Raw genomic sequence first — 17,564 nt, 5'->3', positions numbered from 1 at the left:
TATTATGATGAAGCTATGAAATCAAATGTATATTTAACAAACGCCCATGATATGCTCAAAACTGGAGTGGGGGAAATTTAAAGGTAAACAAGGCACTGTTCATAACGTAACAAAACATATAACTAAGGTTTAGAAAAGGCAAGTGTAGTACAGTGAGTCAAGTATTATGATGGGTGTTTAGTACAGAATGCTCTGGTAGTACATAAAAGGGGCATCTGATACATTCTTGATTGATCCAAGAACACATACTGAAAGAAGACACATCTAAGGTGAGATGTGAAGGATAAGAAAGTATAATTGGCCAGACAAGAGAGACTGGGATACTAGGAAGTATTCCAACCAAAGACAACAAGTGGCAGTTGCAGATGTAGAGGTCAGAGAATATGGTGCGTTTTCTCAGAATGAATCAAAGACATAAATGTAAGAGCTGAAATTATAAAGCTCTTAGAAGAACACATAAGGGTAAATCTTCACAACCTTTGATTAGGCAGTAGTTTCTTAAATATGACACCTAAAGCACAAGCAACCAAAGAAAGAAAAATAATTTGTACTTTAAAGTTAAAAATGTTTATACTTCAAAGAATACTATCAAAGTGAAAAGACAACCCAGAGAATGGGAGAAAATATTTGAAAATAGTATATCTGATAAGTGTCTAGTATCTACAATATAAAATGAACTCTTGCAATTTTGCAATGACAATACAATTTTTTAAATGGGCAAAGGAGGGCGAGTGTGGTGACTTCACCTGTAATCTCAACACTTTGGGAGACTGAGGTGGGTGGATCTCTTGAGGCCAGGAGTTTGAGACCAACATGGCCAACAGGGCGAAACCCTGTCTCTACTAAAAATACAAAAATTAGCTGGGCATGGTGGTGCATACCTGTAATCCCAGCTACTACTTGGGAGGCTGAGGCACAAGAATCGCTTGAACCCAGGAGGTAGAGGTTGCAGTGAGCCAAGATCACACCAGTGTACTCTGGCATGGACAACAGAATGAGACTCTATCTAAAAAAAAGCACACACACAAAACACAATTTGAAATAGGATTTGAATAGATAGTTCTCCAAAAGAGATATACAAATGCACAATATGCATAAGAAAAGATGCTTAACATCAGTACTCATTAGGAGAATACAAACCAAAATCACAATGACTTACCACTTCACATCTACTAGGATGGCTGTAATAAAAAAGACAATACCAAGTGTGCTGAGGATATGGAGAAATTGGAACCCTAATACATTACTAGTGTGAATGTAAAATGGTGGAGGTGCTTTGAAAAACAGTTTAATTTTTCCTCAAAATATTAAACATGCTGGTACCAGATGTTCCAGCAACTCCACTCCTAGGTATATGCCCAAGAGAATTGAAAACATGTCCACACAAAAATTTATACACAAATATTCATAAGCAGCAGCATTCATAATAGCCAAAAATTAGAAACAACCCAAGTCTATCAACTGATATGTGGATCAACAAAATGTGCAATAGCCATCCAGTATAATAATATTCAGCCATAAAATGAAATGAAATACTGATACACGCTACAATGTGAACCTTGAAAACTTTATGCTAAGTGAGAGTAGCCAGACACAAAAGGCCACATATTGTATGATTCTGTTTATATGAAATATCAGAATAGGTACATTTATAAAGACAGAAAGTAGGCAGGCATGATGGCTAACACCTGTAATCCCAACAGTTCGGGAGGCTGAGGCAGGAGGATTGCTTGAGGCCAGGAATTCAAGACAGCCTGGGCAGCATAGCAAAACCCTATTTCTACAAAAAAAATTAAAAATTAGGCAGGCATGGTGGCACAAGCCTGTGGTCCTAGCTACTCAGGAGGCTGAGGCAGAGAGATCACTTGAGACAAGCAGTTTGAGGCTTCAGTGAGCTATGATTGTGCCACTGCATTCCAGCCTGGGTGATGGAGCAGGACCCTGTGTCTTTAAAAAAAAAAAAAAAAAGATAGATTAGCAGTTGCCCAGGCCTAGGAGGACTAGTAGGAAGGGAGAATTGGGATTGTTTGCTAAAGGATATTGTGTTTCTTTTTGGGATGATGAAAATGTTCTAAAATTGGTTAGGGTGTTGGTTGCACAACCTTGTAAATACATTAAAAACCACTGAGTTGTATGTAGTAAAGGGGGGAACTTTATGGTATATCAATTATGTCTTCTAAAAAAGGCAACTTAGTATGCTTTTTGGCATGAGTTGGGGTTGAGGAATATGAAAAGATAATGCTGACTGAGTTGGAGGGATTTGGGTGAGTTCGGTTGAAAAGCTTTGACAGAGATAATATGGCAGTTGGGAAACATCCTAAGAACATATAGTGATTACTAAGAGCATAGAGGGCCCAGTTGTGATTGGATGCCGTACATTTATAGTAATACTCTCTATTTTGTCTTTTTTTTTTCTCCATCATCTTGAGCCAAAACTTAAGAGTTGATCTACTTCTGGTGTATAGAAAGATACAGTACAAGAGAATTGAATGCTGGCAAAAGAACATTTGCAATGTAGCCGTCGAAGCTAAGCTGGACAGAGAAGGGGAAATCAAGGGCCATAAGAATAGAGGTTTGCATGTTTAAAGGTCAGTTGTAATAGGAGAATTAAGAGAGCTGAAATGATGGGAGATGGTGATAAGAGATTTTTGGGTATGAGGTTGATAAACCAAGCAACCTGATGTTTTAAAGGAACCAAGGGTTTTGCATAAAGCCTGTAGCATGGAAAATGAAATGGGCAGAATCTCACCTCTCAATTCTGAGGTGTATGGTTGGAGAGGGAGTGGTGGGGAAGGAATATGCTGCATCTCTATGAAAAGACTTAGGGGCCGGGCGCGGTGGCTCACGCCTGTAATCCCAGCACTTTGGGAGGCCGAGGCGGGCGGATCACAAGGTCAGGAGATCGAGACCATGGTGAAACCCCGTCTCTACTAAAAATAGAAAAAAATTAGCCGGGCACAGTGGCGGGCGCCTGTAGTCCCAGCTACTCGGGAGGCTGAGGCAGGAGAATGGCGTGAACCCGGGAGGCGGAGCTTGCAGTGAGCCGAGATTGCGCCACTGCACTCCAGCCTGGGCGACAGAGCAAGACTCCGTCTCAAAAAAAAAAAAAAAAAAAAGAAAAGACTTAGGGAAGTGGGGTTAGCATGTGTAAACTAAGAAAAGGGCACTTGAAAAGAGCCAACCCCAGAAACCGGAAGTACAAATATGCTTCCAGCACTGTCCAACACATTTAGAATAACATAGTCACATTGGTGTGATCATCCCTATTACTGGGAAAGATTACTAGAGCAATCTTAGTTGAGGAACATTTCTTCAGTTCCACCTAATTTCCTTTGTTCTGGCCATATATTGACCATAGCAATGTTCTGATTATGATCTGGCCTACTAGATGACTACAGAGAGAGAATGTGTTCACTGGTCAGTAAGTATCTGGTGCGCTTAATATAATTCTCATTACAATCTTTATAATCATTAAAATATTTTAAATTGGCACTCTTTTATGTATCAATTTTTTTCAGTGAGTGGTTAGTGTTAGAGGGAATTTTGGGATTTCCAAAGCTCAGGACTAGACCCTGGTTCAAAGTGTAAGTGGCAAAGTAATACCATTTTTGTGAGGCTTCCTGGTAGAAGCTGGATAAGTCCCCTCTACTAAGAAACATCTGCATGATAGACCTGTTTATATAAAGTGCAGTGAAGAGCCAAAGTTGTATATTGCTTTGCCTTTGAACAAATTTCTCTTCTTTCCCCTTCTAGAGCAGCATTCATCACATTTCTTAAGTGCTTTGCGTAAAATTTCAAAGTTCACTGTGACCCCCGTACTGGGACATCATCAGGCACAGATGCTACATGTGAAGGGCTTTTGGCAGTCAGTGGCTTGGTAGCCATGATTCCATTTGAATCACTCCCTCGTGGACCATATGAAACACATTCTCCCAGGATCCCAGACATATTATTGGGAATCATTGTATTTTCCAACTTACTGGACTAGTTTAGAGGCTTTTGGGTTTCACTGCACTTTTCTTCATTTCCTTCTTTTGTTGATCTTGGCCCCTTAACCTTCCACCCACTTTATTACTCATCTCTTAGGGACCTGACTACTCAGTAACACTGAGAAAAATGTATCTGAAACCATATGGGTTTGAGTACAGCAAACTTAAGAGAGGGGAAATAAAAAAGGAAAAAATGTGTGTTCTCTGAACTTCCTTTGTTTATATGATCTGTTTATATGTTGTTAAGGTTATGTTATCCAGCTGCCTCCCCACATTTCAGAAATGACTAAAGATACCTGGAAAACACTCTAACAGGGTCATGTTGGCATAGTGAATGAAAAGACACTTCATTTGTCCCCGCACCAGATAATATATCTTCTTTTGAGGCATAGGAGCAATGCCAAGAGCTTTAAATGCTGAATCTCAAGGTTCTTGAAAGGCCATTGACTTCTAGGCATTCTTTTAGAAAGAAACCAGTCAATGCCAGGCGCGGGGGCTCACACCTGTAATCCTAACACTGTGGGAGGCCAAAGCGGGCAGATCACTTGAGGCTAGGAGTTCAAGACCAACCTGGCCAATATGGTGAAACCCCATCTGTACTAAAAATACAAAAATTAGCTGGGCATGGTGGCACGTACCTGTAATCCCAGCAACTTGGGAGGCTGAAGCACAAGAATCACCTGAACCTGGGAGGCGTGGGCAACAGAGCGAGACTGTGTCCAAAAAAAAAAAAAAAAAAAAAAACGCCAGTCAAGTGAGTTCCTTAAGGTATATACCTAGTCATTTGAATGTTTGCTCACTATGGATAGTCTATATGGTATCTAACAGATATTACAGTTTTTTTTTCGTAGAATGAACATTGGCATTGGTGTGAGGTGATGTTAGCAGCCGTTAAAGCCCAGGCTTTAATCTGGCATTTGTATAATGTGAATTAAAACTTAAGTACACTTGAGTCAGAGTTATTCAGTAAAACATGTAGAATGGAATTTTGTGGCATTTATTAGAGCTATTCCACTTGTTAACACCTTATCTTGAAGGAACTGAAAAGAGGTAGCAAGTGTTCCTGCAGTAGAATAAAGTGCTTACTCTGGTTGAGTGAGAAGTTCCTCTCTACCTTGCATGCTCTACCCACTGTAATGGGTAATATTTGTACAAAGATGTGTTTTTCCCATCAAGCTATTTATGGAACTTGGCCTGCTAAATAATAAACTTAGAAGTGAGAATAAGTAAGAATAAGGAATAAAACATCAATGTTATCTTTTGGAAATAAATCACTCCATTGAACATGGAGAATGTGGTCTTCGTGTCATCGGCATTTTCTTCATATTTCCGCTTCAGTGGAATGATCCTGGCTCTACTTTGCTGCTGTGCATTCCTTTTAATTGCTGTTTCACTAGGTCTCCTTAGCAGCAGCACCTGAAATAACTCCTGAGGAAGCTCCTAAGTGAATTCTCATAATTTGCTTCTCAATTCTCCCAGTTGATTGAGGCACTCTTTTTCTTGAGTGCTTTGCAGTTCTACGTAAGTGGCTGATGTTTGGGGTCACTGCTGAATGTTTTGTTTGAATATCCCTTTCATGATGAAGGGAAGGCTGCTGCTTTTAACTACATGGGATGATGCCCTTGGTGGTAAGCCTTGAAAGGCAAAAATCATTTGTCATAGTGATACGCTAAATGAAATTATTCTTTGTCACTTTGTCCTTTTGTCCGTTCAGTCTGATAACCTCAGTTCTTGTGATTTGTTTGTTTTCTTCAATTAAGCTTAGTTGTTTCCTGTACCCAGGTGCATGCTATTTCTGCTCTTGGTTATGATGGTATGTGGAGCATATTTCTGACCTGGAAGTGTGGTTTCTTTGACTCAGAGCCACATCAGCATGCCTTCCATCCTCTACTTCCTTTGCATTATTTCCTTTTGGAGGGCTCAGTTTGCCACCATTTAATCTACAGATGATTCATCTGGGACTGAGAACTGGTAATGCTGTAATAACAATACCTTTCTTTATATAATACTCAATGCACTTACTACCTTAGACTTTCTCTGTTTATGAAGCACTTTCATTTTAATCCCTCACAGTAACCCTTTGCATTAAGTCAGCAATTTTGTCTTAGTCTAAGATGGTGAAATTGTAGCTCAAAGAGCTTAAATAACTTGCTCAGAGTGGCAGTGCTTCTGAGTTACCCTGCTTAACAATTTCTACAGGAAATGAATACTTTTGAAGATACTCTGGATAAATAAAAAGGAATTTTCCAAACCACATCCCAGTTGTTAAAACCTAACTTGTTTTCAGTCTGGTCAGTTGATGAGACCAAGGTTAAAAGGCCCATTCACCATACAGTTTAAATTGATGTGTCCAAGTCAAGAAAATAAATATTTAGGTCAGTTTTTATTCTGTTGCTTATGTGATAAAGTTCTGGAAGGCTGGCTCTTAAATTAGTGGAACTTGAAATGGAAGTAATTAAGCCATTAATTTTTTTATTACTATTCTCTTTTCCTTTCAGAGAGATGGAAAACTTGATGACTAGCTCCACCCTACCGCCCCTTTTTGCAGATGAAGATGGCTCCAAGGAGAGTAATGATCTGGCTACCACTGGGTAAGCAGCTGCTTTGGGACATTGGACTTCTCCATAGGCCTCAAAACAAAACTTCTAACAAAGGAAGAAGTCCTAAAGAGGCAGTTTTATGTCATAAGAATAGAGGGTGCATTTGTTTCACTTTGCAGAGAGAGTGACAGCCATCATAAACCACTTTGTAATCTGCATTCAATTATCTTTTGCAGTGCTCTGGTTTTTGTGAACTGATACAACAATATGTGGAATCTAGCAAACATTGGTGACTCCAGTTAAGAAAATTATATAGTCACCGTTAAGGAAATACCTGCCACAGAGCTAGCTCTAAAAAACAAATGCATTTTCTGTTCAAATTGCCATAGATATTAAAATAGTTTTTTCCCAAAGATCAGATTTTTTAATGTGGTTCTTTATTCAAAATGCTTAGTAACTTCAGCTGACTTCTGTTCTTTTCCCCATCCCACCTTGTTCTCCGTTCTGTGGGATCTTTTGAGAAATATGTAAAGAGATACAGAAAAGGGTTAATAACAGTAGTCTACCTCTTCCCTTAAAATCTCTGTTCCACTTGAATTTTTGTCCTTTCTAGATATTTAGAGGTTATTTGGCAAAGAGAAAATGTGTTCACTAATAGACTGAAGTGCTAGCTAATCCCTAAGATGAATTATTTTAATATTCTTTGGAGCTCTTTAAAAAATAGGCTATACTTTGTAATTCTGTTTCTTTCCCTCACATTTATTTCTCACCTCGTTGATATCCGCCTTTGACCTCACTACTCAGATGAAAGTATTCTCCAAGACTTTTCTAAAGGCTGCTTAGTTACTATATTCATTCAGTAAAAACTTTCTGAGTATCTACTATGTGCCATTGTTCTAGGCATTAGATAGAAAGCATTGATCAAAACAGATAAAAATCATAGGCCCTTTAAAGTTCAAATTCAACTTGTTGAATCAGACAATAAACAGGATAAATAAGTAAAACACATTTTATGTTGATAAGAACTATAGTTTTGTGGTTTTTTTTGAGACGGAGTCTCGCTCTGTCGCCCAAGCCCCGCCTCCCGGGTTTACGCCATTCTCCTGCCTCAGCCACCCGAGTAGCTGGGACTACAGGTGCCCGCCAGCTCGCCCGGCTAGTTTTTTGTATTTTTTAGTAGAGATGGGGTCTCACGTGTTAGCCAGGATGGTCTCGATCTCCTGACCTCGTGATCCGCCCATCTCGGCCTCCCAAAGTAGAACTATAGTTTTAAAAAAGAAAAAAGTGGAGAAAAGGGATAGGAAGGGTTTGGGGATGCAGTTTTAGACAGGATGGCCCAGAAAGTGTTTAATGAGAAAGTGACTTGAATAAAGACCTGAAGGAAATAAGGTAACTAGCATGCAGTTTTCTGGGGAAGATTATCCTAGGCAGAGGGAGCAGTAGGTGCAAAAGCCCTGAGGCAGGAGAGTTTCCATCTTACCAAAATAGCCAGGAGGCCGGTGTGGCTAGAGCACACATAGCAGCAGAAGAGGCAGTAGAGGATTACATCAGTGCTTCTCAAACATGAATTGCCAAGAAAGCTGATGAAAATGCAGATTCTGATTTAGAAAATCTGAAGACCAGAGATTCTACATTTCTAACAAGCTCCCAGAGAATGCCAGTTCTGTTGGTATGAGACCCATACTTTGGGTAAGAAGAGACTAGATCATAGGGATCAAAATGGTTTTTAGAGATCAAAATAAACCCTTTAACTTTTACTCTGAAGTGGGAGAGCATTGGAGGGTTTCAGGCAGAATTATATGATCTGACTTACGGTTTAATAAGATCCCTCTGACTGTTGTATTGAGAATAGAGTGAAGGGAGCAGGGGCTGGAACGAGGAGACCAGTTAGGAGGCTCTTAAAATAATTCAGGAGACAGATGATAGCCTGAAGAACCATCATTGGGTGACTTTCACAAGAGTGTTTTTGGTGGAATAGTAGGGGCAAAAACCTCATTGGAGTGTGTTTCAAAAATAATGGGAATGAGGGGTAGTGAGAAGTATAGAATTCTAGATATATTTTGAAGGTATACCAAACAGAATTTGCCTGAAAGAAAGGATGAGGAATGTAAGAAAGGAGAAAAATAGTAGTCAAAGACAACTCAAAAGTTTTGGCCAAAGCAACTGGAGGGATGGAGTTGCCGTTAGCTTAGTTGGGGAAAACAGAACAAGTGTGGAAGGGAGTTGTAGGAGCTCAGTTTTGGAAATTTTACATTAGAGATGCTTATTAGATATCTAAGTGGAGATGTCACATATGCACTTTGATATCAGGTTCTGCTATTAGGGGGATGTTTAGGCGAGACAGAAAGTTGGGATTTATCAGCATATAACATTCAAAGCCACGAGACTGAGTGAGATCACCAAAGAAATGAGCACTCTATGGATGGAAGAAAGAAGAGATCTAAAGCCTGAGCTCTGGGATACTCCAGCATTTAAAAGTCAGACAGAGGCCGGGCACAGTGGCTCGTACCTGTAATCCCAGCACTTTGGTAGGCTGAGGTGGGTGGATCACTTGAGGTCAGGAGTTCGAAACCAGCCTGGCCAACATGGTGAAACCCCCGTCTCTAATTAAAAATACAAAAATCAGCCAGGTGTGGTGGCACGTGCCAGAGGTGGGAGAATTGCTTGAATCCAGGTGGCAGAAGTTGCAGTGAGCTGTGATTGTGCCACTGCACTCCAGCCTGGGTGACAGAGCAAGCTCTGTCTCAAAAAAAGAAGAAAAAAGAAAGAAAGAAAGAATAGGAAGAGTCAATACAGTCTAAAACAAGTTGCTAGAAAGGTAGCAGAAAAGCCAGAAGAGTGAAGGGTCCTGGAACCGAAGTGAAAAAAAAAAGTATTTCAAGGAAGGGGGAAAGATCAACGTGTCAGATGCTTCTGGTACATCAGGTAAGATGGGGGCTGAGAAATGACACTGGATTTAGCATGGGTGTCATTGGTGGCTTTGACAAGAGTTGTAAACACAAATCTCCTTTGAAGTGGGCTTAAGGGAGGAGAAGTCAGTAAGTATAAACAAGTTATTTCCAGGGGTTGTGCTATAAAGGAAAGGAGAAAAATTGGGACCTTAACTGGAAGTGGGATTGAGTTTTTTTCTTTTCATTTTGTTTTGTGTTAAGAGAATTAATGTCATACGTATATGCTGATTAGACTGATCCTGTAGAGAGAAAAGAATTTGTATTGCCAGAAAGGACAGAATTGCTGAAAATCTGCCCCTGGGTAGACAAGAGTATGTGAGATCAAGGGTGCAAATAGAAGGGTTGTTGGCTTTAGCTAGGAACATGGATAGTTTATTCATGGTAACAAAAGATCCCCTTTTTTTTTTTCCAGTCTTCGTCCAACTTGTCAACAAGAAGGCATGTGATGCCTTGGCCATTCCTGTTCACTTAAGTCAGGGATTCATGGGATTCTGTTTTCCCGTGTGAATTCCCAAGTGATTCCTGTCCACTTAAGTCAGGGATTCATAGGATTGCTACTCTTTCCCAAACCTAGTTCTTATATTTTACCGAAATAAGAATGTACAAGAATTAGTAACTTAAAAATTGATGGCACAGTTGAAATGAAAATGACAGTGAAAGAACAAGTTGTCTAACACATCCAAAATGATTGAAATATTTGGAAAACAGCCCTGCAGAGATCAAACTGGATCTCGATGGTACCTCTTTTCAGCGAAAATGATTGGCATTGATTTCATAGCTTCTTTTACTTAACCTTTTTTAAAGGACCTCAAAAATGTAGGAATCTCCTGCTAAAATCATCTATTATGTTTCCTAGAAAGGGTCAGAAAAGTATAATTGCTTTCAGTACCAAGACAGTCTGCTTCCTGTTTTCATCCATTTGTCGGTCCACTGTAATCTGAGATTTATTCCCATAATTCCACTAAAACTATACTTAACTAAAATTGGCAGTGACCTTCAGGTCTTCAAATTTAGCAGATACTTTTTGGCCTATCTTATTTAACATCTGCAACTTTTTACTTGATTAGCCACTACCCTTCTCAAAAGTCTTCCTGCCTTGGCCTCTGCAGTCGTCTTCTCTCCAGTTATCTTAATGCCCTTCTCAATCTCCTTCCTAGTTTTTTTACCTTGCTCATACAATGATATTACTTCAGCCGAGTTCTATCCTGACTTTTCCTCCTTCTCACTGTCTTTCTGGAGAATATCTAGCACTGCCCATTATTTCCATGGGCTAACGTCTCTCAAGTCTATCTTTATGCCCTTTTGTTCCACTTCTGTTTTCCTGGGGCATGTTTCCAGTTGTCTGTAGTACATTTCTACTTAATTATATTACAAGCGTTTCACATTTATCGTTTTCTTGTCTGTCTGTCTGTCCACACACACATACATACCCCTGTACTTACCTTGGTTAATATTAAGTACATAACCATCAATTGGAAGCCTCAGAATTACCTTTGACTCTTCTTTTCTTTCACTATTAAAGTCAATCAGTTATTAAGTTCTCTCCATTCTACCTTTTTTTTGGAGACAGAGTCTTATTCTGTCATCCAGGCTGGAGTGCAGTGGCGTGATCTCGGTTCACTGCAACCTCCATCTCCCAGGTTCAAGTGATTCTCCTGCCTCAGCCTCCCCAGTAGCTAGGATTACAGGCACTGCCATCATGCCCAGCTAATTTTTTTATTTTTAGTAGAGACAGGGTTTCACCATGTTGGCCAGTCTGGTTTTGAATTCCTGACCTCAAGTGATCCACCTGCCTCAGCCTCCCAAAGTGCTGGGATTACAGGCGTGAGGCACCACACCTAGCCATTCTGCCTCTTAAGTATCTCTTAGCTTTCCTTCTGCTCGGAATCCTGCCTGCCTTTGTCTCTCACTTAATCTATTACAGTAACCTCTTGATAGTCTCCCTTTCTCCTTTTATACCCAGTTCTTTCTATCTGGAATGGTGTTGTTTACCTTGATGAATACATACTCATCTTTTAGGACCTCCTCTATAAATTCTTTCTTCACATCCCTCCATACATACAAAATTCATCATACGCTCTACCATACCTCTATGGTACTTTTAACAAGCCTTTATTTTAGTACTTATGTTGCATTGTAATGATTCTCTGTAACACTACGGGTTGTGCATTCTTTCAGAATAATGACTGAATATTACTCTATTATCCATCTTTCTACCACTCTTGCTTTCCCAACTCCTCCCTTGGTCAAAAACGAAAACAAAAATACTCACTAGCACATGGCGTTACCTTTCCTTCTATTCCTTTGTCCACATGTAATAAGATAAGTCCACCTAAGACCCTACCATCATCTGTAGCTTCTTGTGTTCGCTCTTCAGAAGGGTGAAATCTGGTTTGCTAACTCATCTGGAACAGTATAGTGGGAGCAGGAAATAAGTACATCTGTCTGATTTATTAACATGTATACCTGAACTTACTGAACTTGATATTGTTCTTAGATGATCTAATTGTCAGTAAACGCTATAATCCAAGAAGAAATAGCCAATGAAATGTACCATTAAGAGATTTTTTCTTACACCCTTTAAGAACTCTTTTGTGATAGTTGGCAAACTGCCTCTACAACTCCCATTGCTATTCACTTTTTTCGTTAATAGTGTTTTCCCTTTACATTGGAGATACATGAAGGGTAGCATGTAAAAGTCAGATTCTACTGCATATTCAGAACTAAAACATGAAGTCTGTGTTTAGAGGAGATCATCTTTTTGAAGAAGATTATAGTTGGTTTTGGTAGGAGATGTCTTCATGGAACTGACCTGGCTTAATAAAGCACTGAAACCAGTTTTTTAAAACACCCTGTAACTTCTGTGAAGACATTGTTTACATTTATACAGATTACTGGGGGAATTAATTCAAGGACTGGCATGTGCTTTTGCTGGCAGGGAAATTTATCTAGAACCTTAGTAAACAGGTGGAGTTTTTGTGTTGTTGATACTTCTGCCTATTATTCAGGTTAAATCACCCAGAGGTTCCATACAGTAGTGGCGCCACATCATCCACCAACAATCCAGAATTTGTGGAGGATCTCTCCCAAGGTCAGTTGCTTCAGAGTGAGTCTTCAAATGCAGCAGAAGGCAATGAACAGAGGCATGAAGATGAGGTAAGCTGAAGTATCTCCTTCTGTTCCTATCCTCTGAAACTTCTGAAGAAGCAGTCACAAGGAAGGTGTGTTGATCAAGGTGTTGATCATCTAACCTTCTTATATTCTTAGGCTGATACCTGCAAAATTTTCTGTTTTCTATGTCTTGTTTTATACGGAACCATATTAATAATTTTAATGGCATAGACAGGTAGACTCTTCTTTCCCTGTTCCCTAAGAAATACCTACCTCATATTAGATGTTCAACAAATACTTGTTGAATGAGTGAATGATTTAATCATTAATAAGTAAGTAATAAGAAGTGTACATGCCCTTACTCAAGGCCACACTCTGCTCACCAAGCCCTGCTGCCTGGAGCCCTATGTGCCCAAAGGATTCATACTACTTACCAAATCCTTCACCCTCCCATAGGGAGTACCTTTCCCTAACTCACACAAAGGCATATGAGCCTGGGCAGTCATGCCCTTGTTGGACTTTCAGTGTTTCTTACAAATAACTGATTACATTGTCAGTGTTTTAAGGCACTCTTTTTTTTTTTAGCCAATAAAGAGTGCCACCATTGATTTTTGTCTTTTTTCTTATTTTAAAAAAGCTGGCCGGGCCTGGTGGCTCATGCCTGTAATCCTAGCACTTTGGGAGGCCAAGGCGTGCAGATTACCTGAGGTCAGGAGTTCAAAACCAGCCTGGCCAACATGGTGAAACCCCGTCTCTACTAAAAAATACAAAAAATTAGCCAGGTACAGTGGTAGGTGCCTGTAATTCCAGCTACTTGGGAGGCTGAGGCAGGAGAATCTCTTGAACCTGGAGGTAGAGGTTGCAGTGAGCCAAGATACTGCACTCCAGCCTGGGCTACAGAGTGAGACTTTGTCTCAAACAAAAAAAAATTAATTTTTTATCTCTCCTATTGGCATTTTAAAAGATTATAATGAGTGCTTAAAGCTTCTTAAATACCTTAAACCCAAATTGTTTTTTTTGAGATGGAGCCTTATTCTGTTGCCCAGGCTGGAGTGCAGTGGCACAATTTCAGCTCGCTGCAAACTCTGCCTTCCCAGGTTCAAGCTATTCTCCTGCCTCAGCTTCCCAAGTATCTGGGATTACAGGCACATGCCATCATGCCCGGGCAATTTTGTATTTTTAGTGGAGATGGAGTTTCCCCATGTTGACCAGGTTGGTCTCAAAATTCTGACCTCAAGTGATCCGCCTGCCTTGGCCCTCCAAAGTGCTGGGTTTACAGGTGTGAACCACCGTGCCAGCCCATAGTAACTTTAATGTAACTAGGTAAAAAAAAAAAAAAAAAAAAAAAAAACTAATACCAAATACATAATTTGCCCAATGGTGAATTATCATACCATTTTATTTTATATACATTTGGAGGAGTAGAGTACTACAGTTAGTATTTAGATATTTTTGTCCTTGTTTGTTTATCTTTTTCCTGTCTGAAATAAGAATTATTGTTTCCATGAAACATTAACTGATAGGGCTGTGTGTATTTGTAAAATTATGAAGTAAAAATATGATGTACCTTACATCTTATTTAAAGGGCCAAGAAAAAGGGCTCTGGTGAAACATCAGTGGTACCTCAGTCCTTTTCGTTTCTTTAGTTTTTTTCAGAGGTGATTCAATCTTTTGATTTAACTGGTAACTCAACATATAAAGACCTCTGACTACGAAATGTACATCTAGGCTGGGTGCAGAGGCTCATGCCTATAATCCCAGCACTTTGGGAGGCTGAGGTGGTTGGATCACCTGAGGTCAGCAGTTCAAGACTAGCCTGATCAACATGGCAAAACCCCATCTCTGTTGAAAATACAAAAATTAGCTGAGTGTGGTGGTGCATGCCTGTAATCCCAGCTACTTGGGAGACTAAGGCAGGAGAAACGCTTGAACCTGGGAGGCAGAGGTTGCAGTGAGCCGAGATAGCACCATTGCACTCTATCCTGGGCAAGAAGAGCAAAACTCTACCTCAAAAAAAAAAAAAAATTAAAATTAAATATACATCTAAAGGAACAAATTGTCAAGCCAAAGACCTCATCTTCATTTCAGATATACTTACTGAAATTTTTCTGAGACTTAGATATTAATGTAATATTCCATTTGCTATCTGCTATGGGAAATAAGCTAGTCTTTGAAAGTTACCAATGAGCAGCTCCCTTTGTGAGTTATTTTTAATCTCTGCTACAACTTGTTTCTTCCTTTGCCTGGTGCGTGTGACACCATCTCACGCTGATCTGACAACGTCTGCCTCTCTACCACAATGCTGCATGTGCTGCTGTATTTCCCATTTGGACACTCTCCTGTCAGGAATCAGGACCTGACAGTTGTCTGTGGGACAGTCATATGCACATGAAGGTCAAAGCTGAGTGATCATGGCACCTTTTATTCTCACACATTGTGATTAGCACAAAAATAGCCCTTTAATGCAAGATTTTGTAGTGTGGTATGTAAAAGAGTTTGCAAGTGAAGCATTTGGAGTTCCTCGAAAATTGCATTGCTGTCATTTATAATATCTACAACAGATATGGAGAGCTTTGAATATCCAGGGCCAAATTGCAACTCTTAATCCTGTTTTGTTGGTTGTTGTTTATTTTTGTTGTTGTTGGGTTATTTTGGGAGATGGTTGTTGTTTGGTTTTTGGTTTTTTATTTTGTTTTGTTTTGTAGCAACGAAGTAAACGAGGAGGTTGGTCCAAAGGAAGAAAGAGGAAGAAACCTCTTCGAGACAGCAATGCACCCAAATCCCCTCTTACAGGATATGTTCGGTTCATGAATGAGCGTCGAGAACAGCTTCGAGCAAAGAGACCAGAAGTCCCATTTCCAGAAATCACAAGGATGTTAGGCAATGAATGGAGTAAACTGCCTCCTGAGGAAAAACAGGTAATTGTTCTTATTCCTGACTCTTTGTTTGGTTTTGATTATATCTCAGAAATAACTTCCAAAAGAAAAGCAAAGAGGATGGACAGTTGATTCTGCAATTTTGTCACAGTGCCTAGGCGACCAGAAAAGCAGGGTCCATCATAGCAGTTTTCTCTAACTTAGTGATTTTTAAACTATTTGTTCGAGAGGTGTGAGCAGGGAAGGAGTCTAGGACTCCCCTCAACCAAAGCAGTACCACTTTTTATGCGCTGAGGTCACATAAGATTTTTGTAAGTGGTTCAGTATTAAGAAATCTACCAATAAAATATATTCCACTGAGTTAAATGAAAAGTTGTGAATTAAATGAGAAAAAGTCACTTGACACAATTCTGCAGTTCACATAAGATTTTTAAGAAAAAAATGTTACTGCTTTAATACATTTTTTAAACTAGAGTTCTGGCAAATTAACCTGCTATTGAAAATAAAGCAAGAACAACTTGAATTCTTTCTCCTCTAAGACAGAAACTAACCTGATTGGCAAACTGAAATGAATCCATTTGTTAGAGATTCGAGAGGAATTAAGGACAAGATAGCCATGAGCTGGTTGAAATACCACTAAATGGTCATGATTGTGGGAGTTGCTTTGGGTTAAAAGTTCCCAGCATTCCCAGCATCTGAAAGATATCTATATTTCTTTTATGTCTTAAACTCTTTTATGACTTACACTTTTTAGAAAGGATTCCAGACACACTAAAACCAAATTGAAAAATACTCCCCTGGGAATTAATTGACTTCAGAAATTTTCAAAGAGATCAGATTCAGTTGCAACTTTTGAAGCTCTGTGTTAGTAGTAGCAAGCTAGCAGAAGGCAGTGAATATTATCCATTGTTTTGGCACTACTGTAGAAAAGGATAGTGGGCTGTACACACTATGTTATTCTTTTCTTTTTTATTTTTCTTTATTTTAAAATTAATGTGTGCTCATTATTTAGATCTTTTTCAGAGAATACAGAAGTGTATAAACAAAAATGTAAAAATAACAGTGGTTATTTCTTGGGATAACCACTATTACGTAGGACAAAGGTTTTGTGTTTGTTTTTGTTTTATTAACTTTTTTGTGGAAATAATTTCAAATGTACAAAAAGTTACAAACATAAAAATAGTACAAAGAACATCCAAACACTCTTTGCCCAGATTCACCTATTGTTAACACATTTTATTCCATTTCTCCATTTCGATATATGGAGAAATGGAATAAATTATAATATGCTCAGTCTTTCTTACACTTTTGCGTGCTCAGTCTTTCTCTCTCTGTCTCACTCTCACACACACACACTTGCATGTGTACACCCAGACACACAAAATTTTGTTTTAATCATGTGAGGATAAATTATATGCATTGTAGCCCTTTACCCCCAGAATATTTCAGTGTTTATTTCAAAGAATATTTTCTTATATAACCATAGTATAGTCATCAATTTCATAATTTTTCATTAACAATACTTTAATCTGTCATCCATATGTTGACCTAACCTCATTTCTTTATAACATTTTTCCATTCCAGAACAGGTTCCAGTCTAGGGTCAGGTTTTGTGTTTAGTAGTCAAGTTTCTTTAGCTTAAACTGGGATATTTCCATAGTCTTTCTTTTTCTTTTATAACATTGATATTTTTTTAAAATACAGTTCCCTTCTGCTTCCCCCGCTTCTTTTACCTTTAACAGAACATTGCTTATTGTGTATTTTTCAGATGTTTCCTCATGATTAGATTGAGGTTACGCATTCTTGGTGGAATGACTTGCATAGGCGGTTTATCACATATGCAGGCACACAATGTCCTTTTGTTTCTCACTGGTAATATTAATTTTGCTTACCTGGTACATGATTTAAATTCTCCTTTGTCATTAGTAATCTATGGGGAGACAATTTAAGAACATGCAAATAGTGTGTTCTACATCAACATTTTCCCCTAGATTTAGCATCCATTGATTATTTTTGCCTGATTTAATCTTTATCATTATGGTTACAACGTGATGATTTTTCCAACTCCAGCACTCCCTTCACATTTACCAGTTAGCC

General features: G+C 39.0%; 1 protein-coding gene across 2 annotated transcripts in view; it reads left to right on the top strand.

Moving 5' to 3' along the window:
* The window catches only part of HMG20A (high mobility group 20A), a 67,496-nt gene that overhangs the window by 35,624 nt on the left and 14,308 nt on the right, over nt 1–17,564 (top strand). For both annotated transcript variants that reach the window (XM_003901254.4, XM_031668451.1), the window contains exons 2-4: nt 6,488–6,580; nt 12,489–12,636; nt 15,297–15,509. In XM_003901254.4, the coding sequence (XP_003901303.1) occupies nt 6,492–6,580; nt 12,489–12,636; nt 15,297–15,509 (450 nt within the window). In that variant the 5' untranslated portion in view covers nt 6,488–6,491. The remainder of the gene's footprint in view (nt 1–6,487; nt 6,581–12,488; nt 12,637–15,296; nt 15,510–17,564) is intronic.

This window comes from Papio anubis, chromosome 7, assembly GCF_008728515.1.
Source record: "Papio anubis isolate 15944 chromosome 7, Panubis1.0, whole genome shotgun sequence".
In the NCBI taxonomy this organism is placed as follows: Eukaryota; Metazoa; Chordata; class Mammalia; order Primates; family Cercopithecidae; genus Papio; species Papio anubis.
This window is presented reverse-complemented; position numbering and strand designations above follow the sequence as displayed.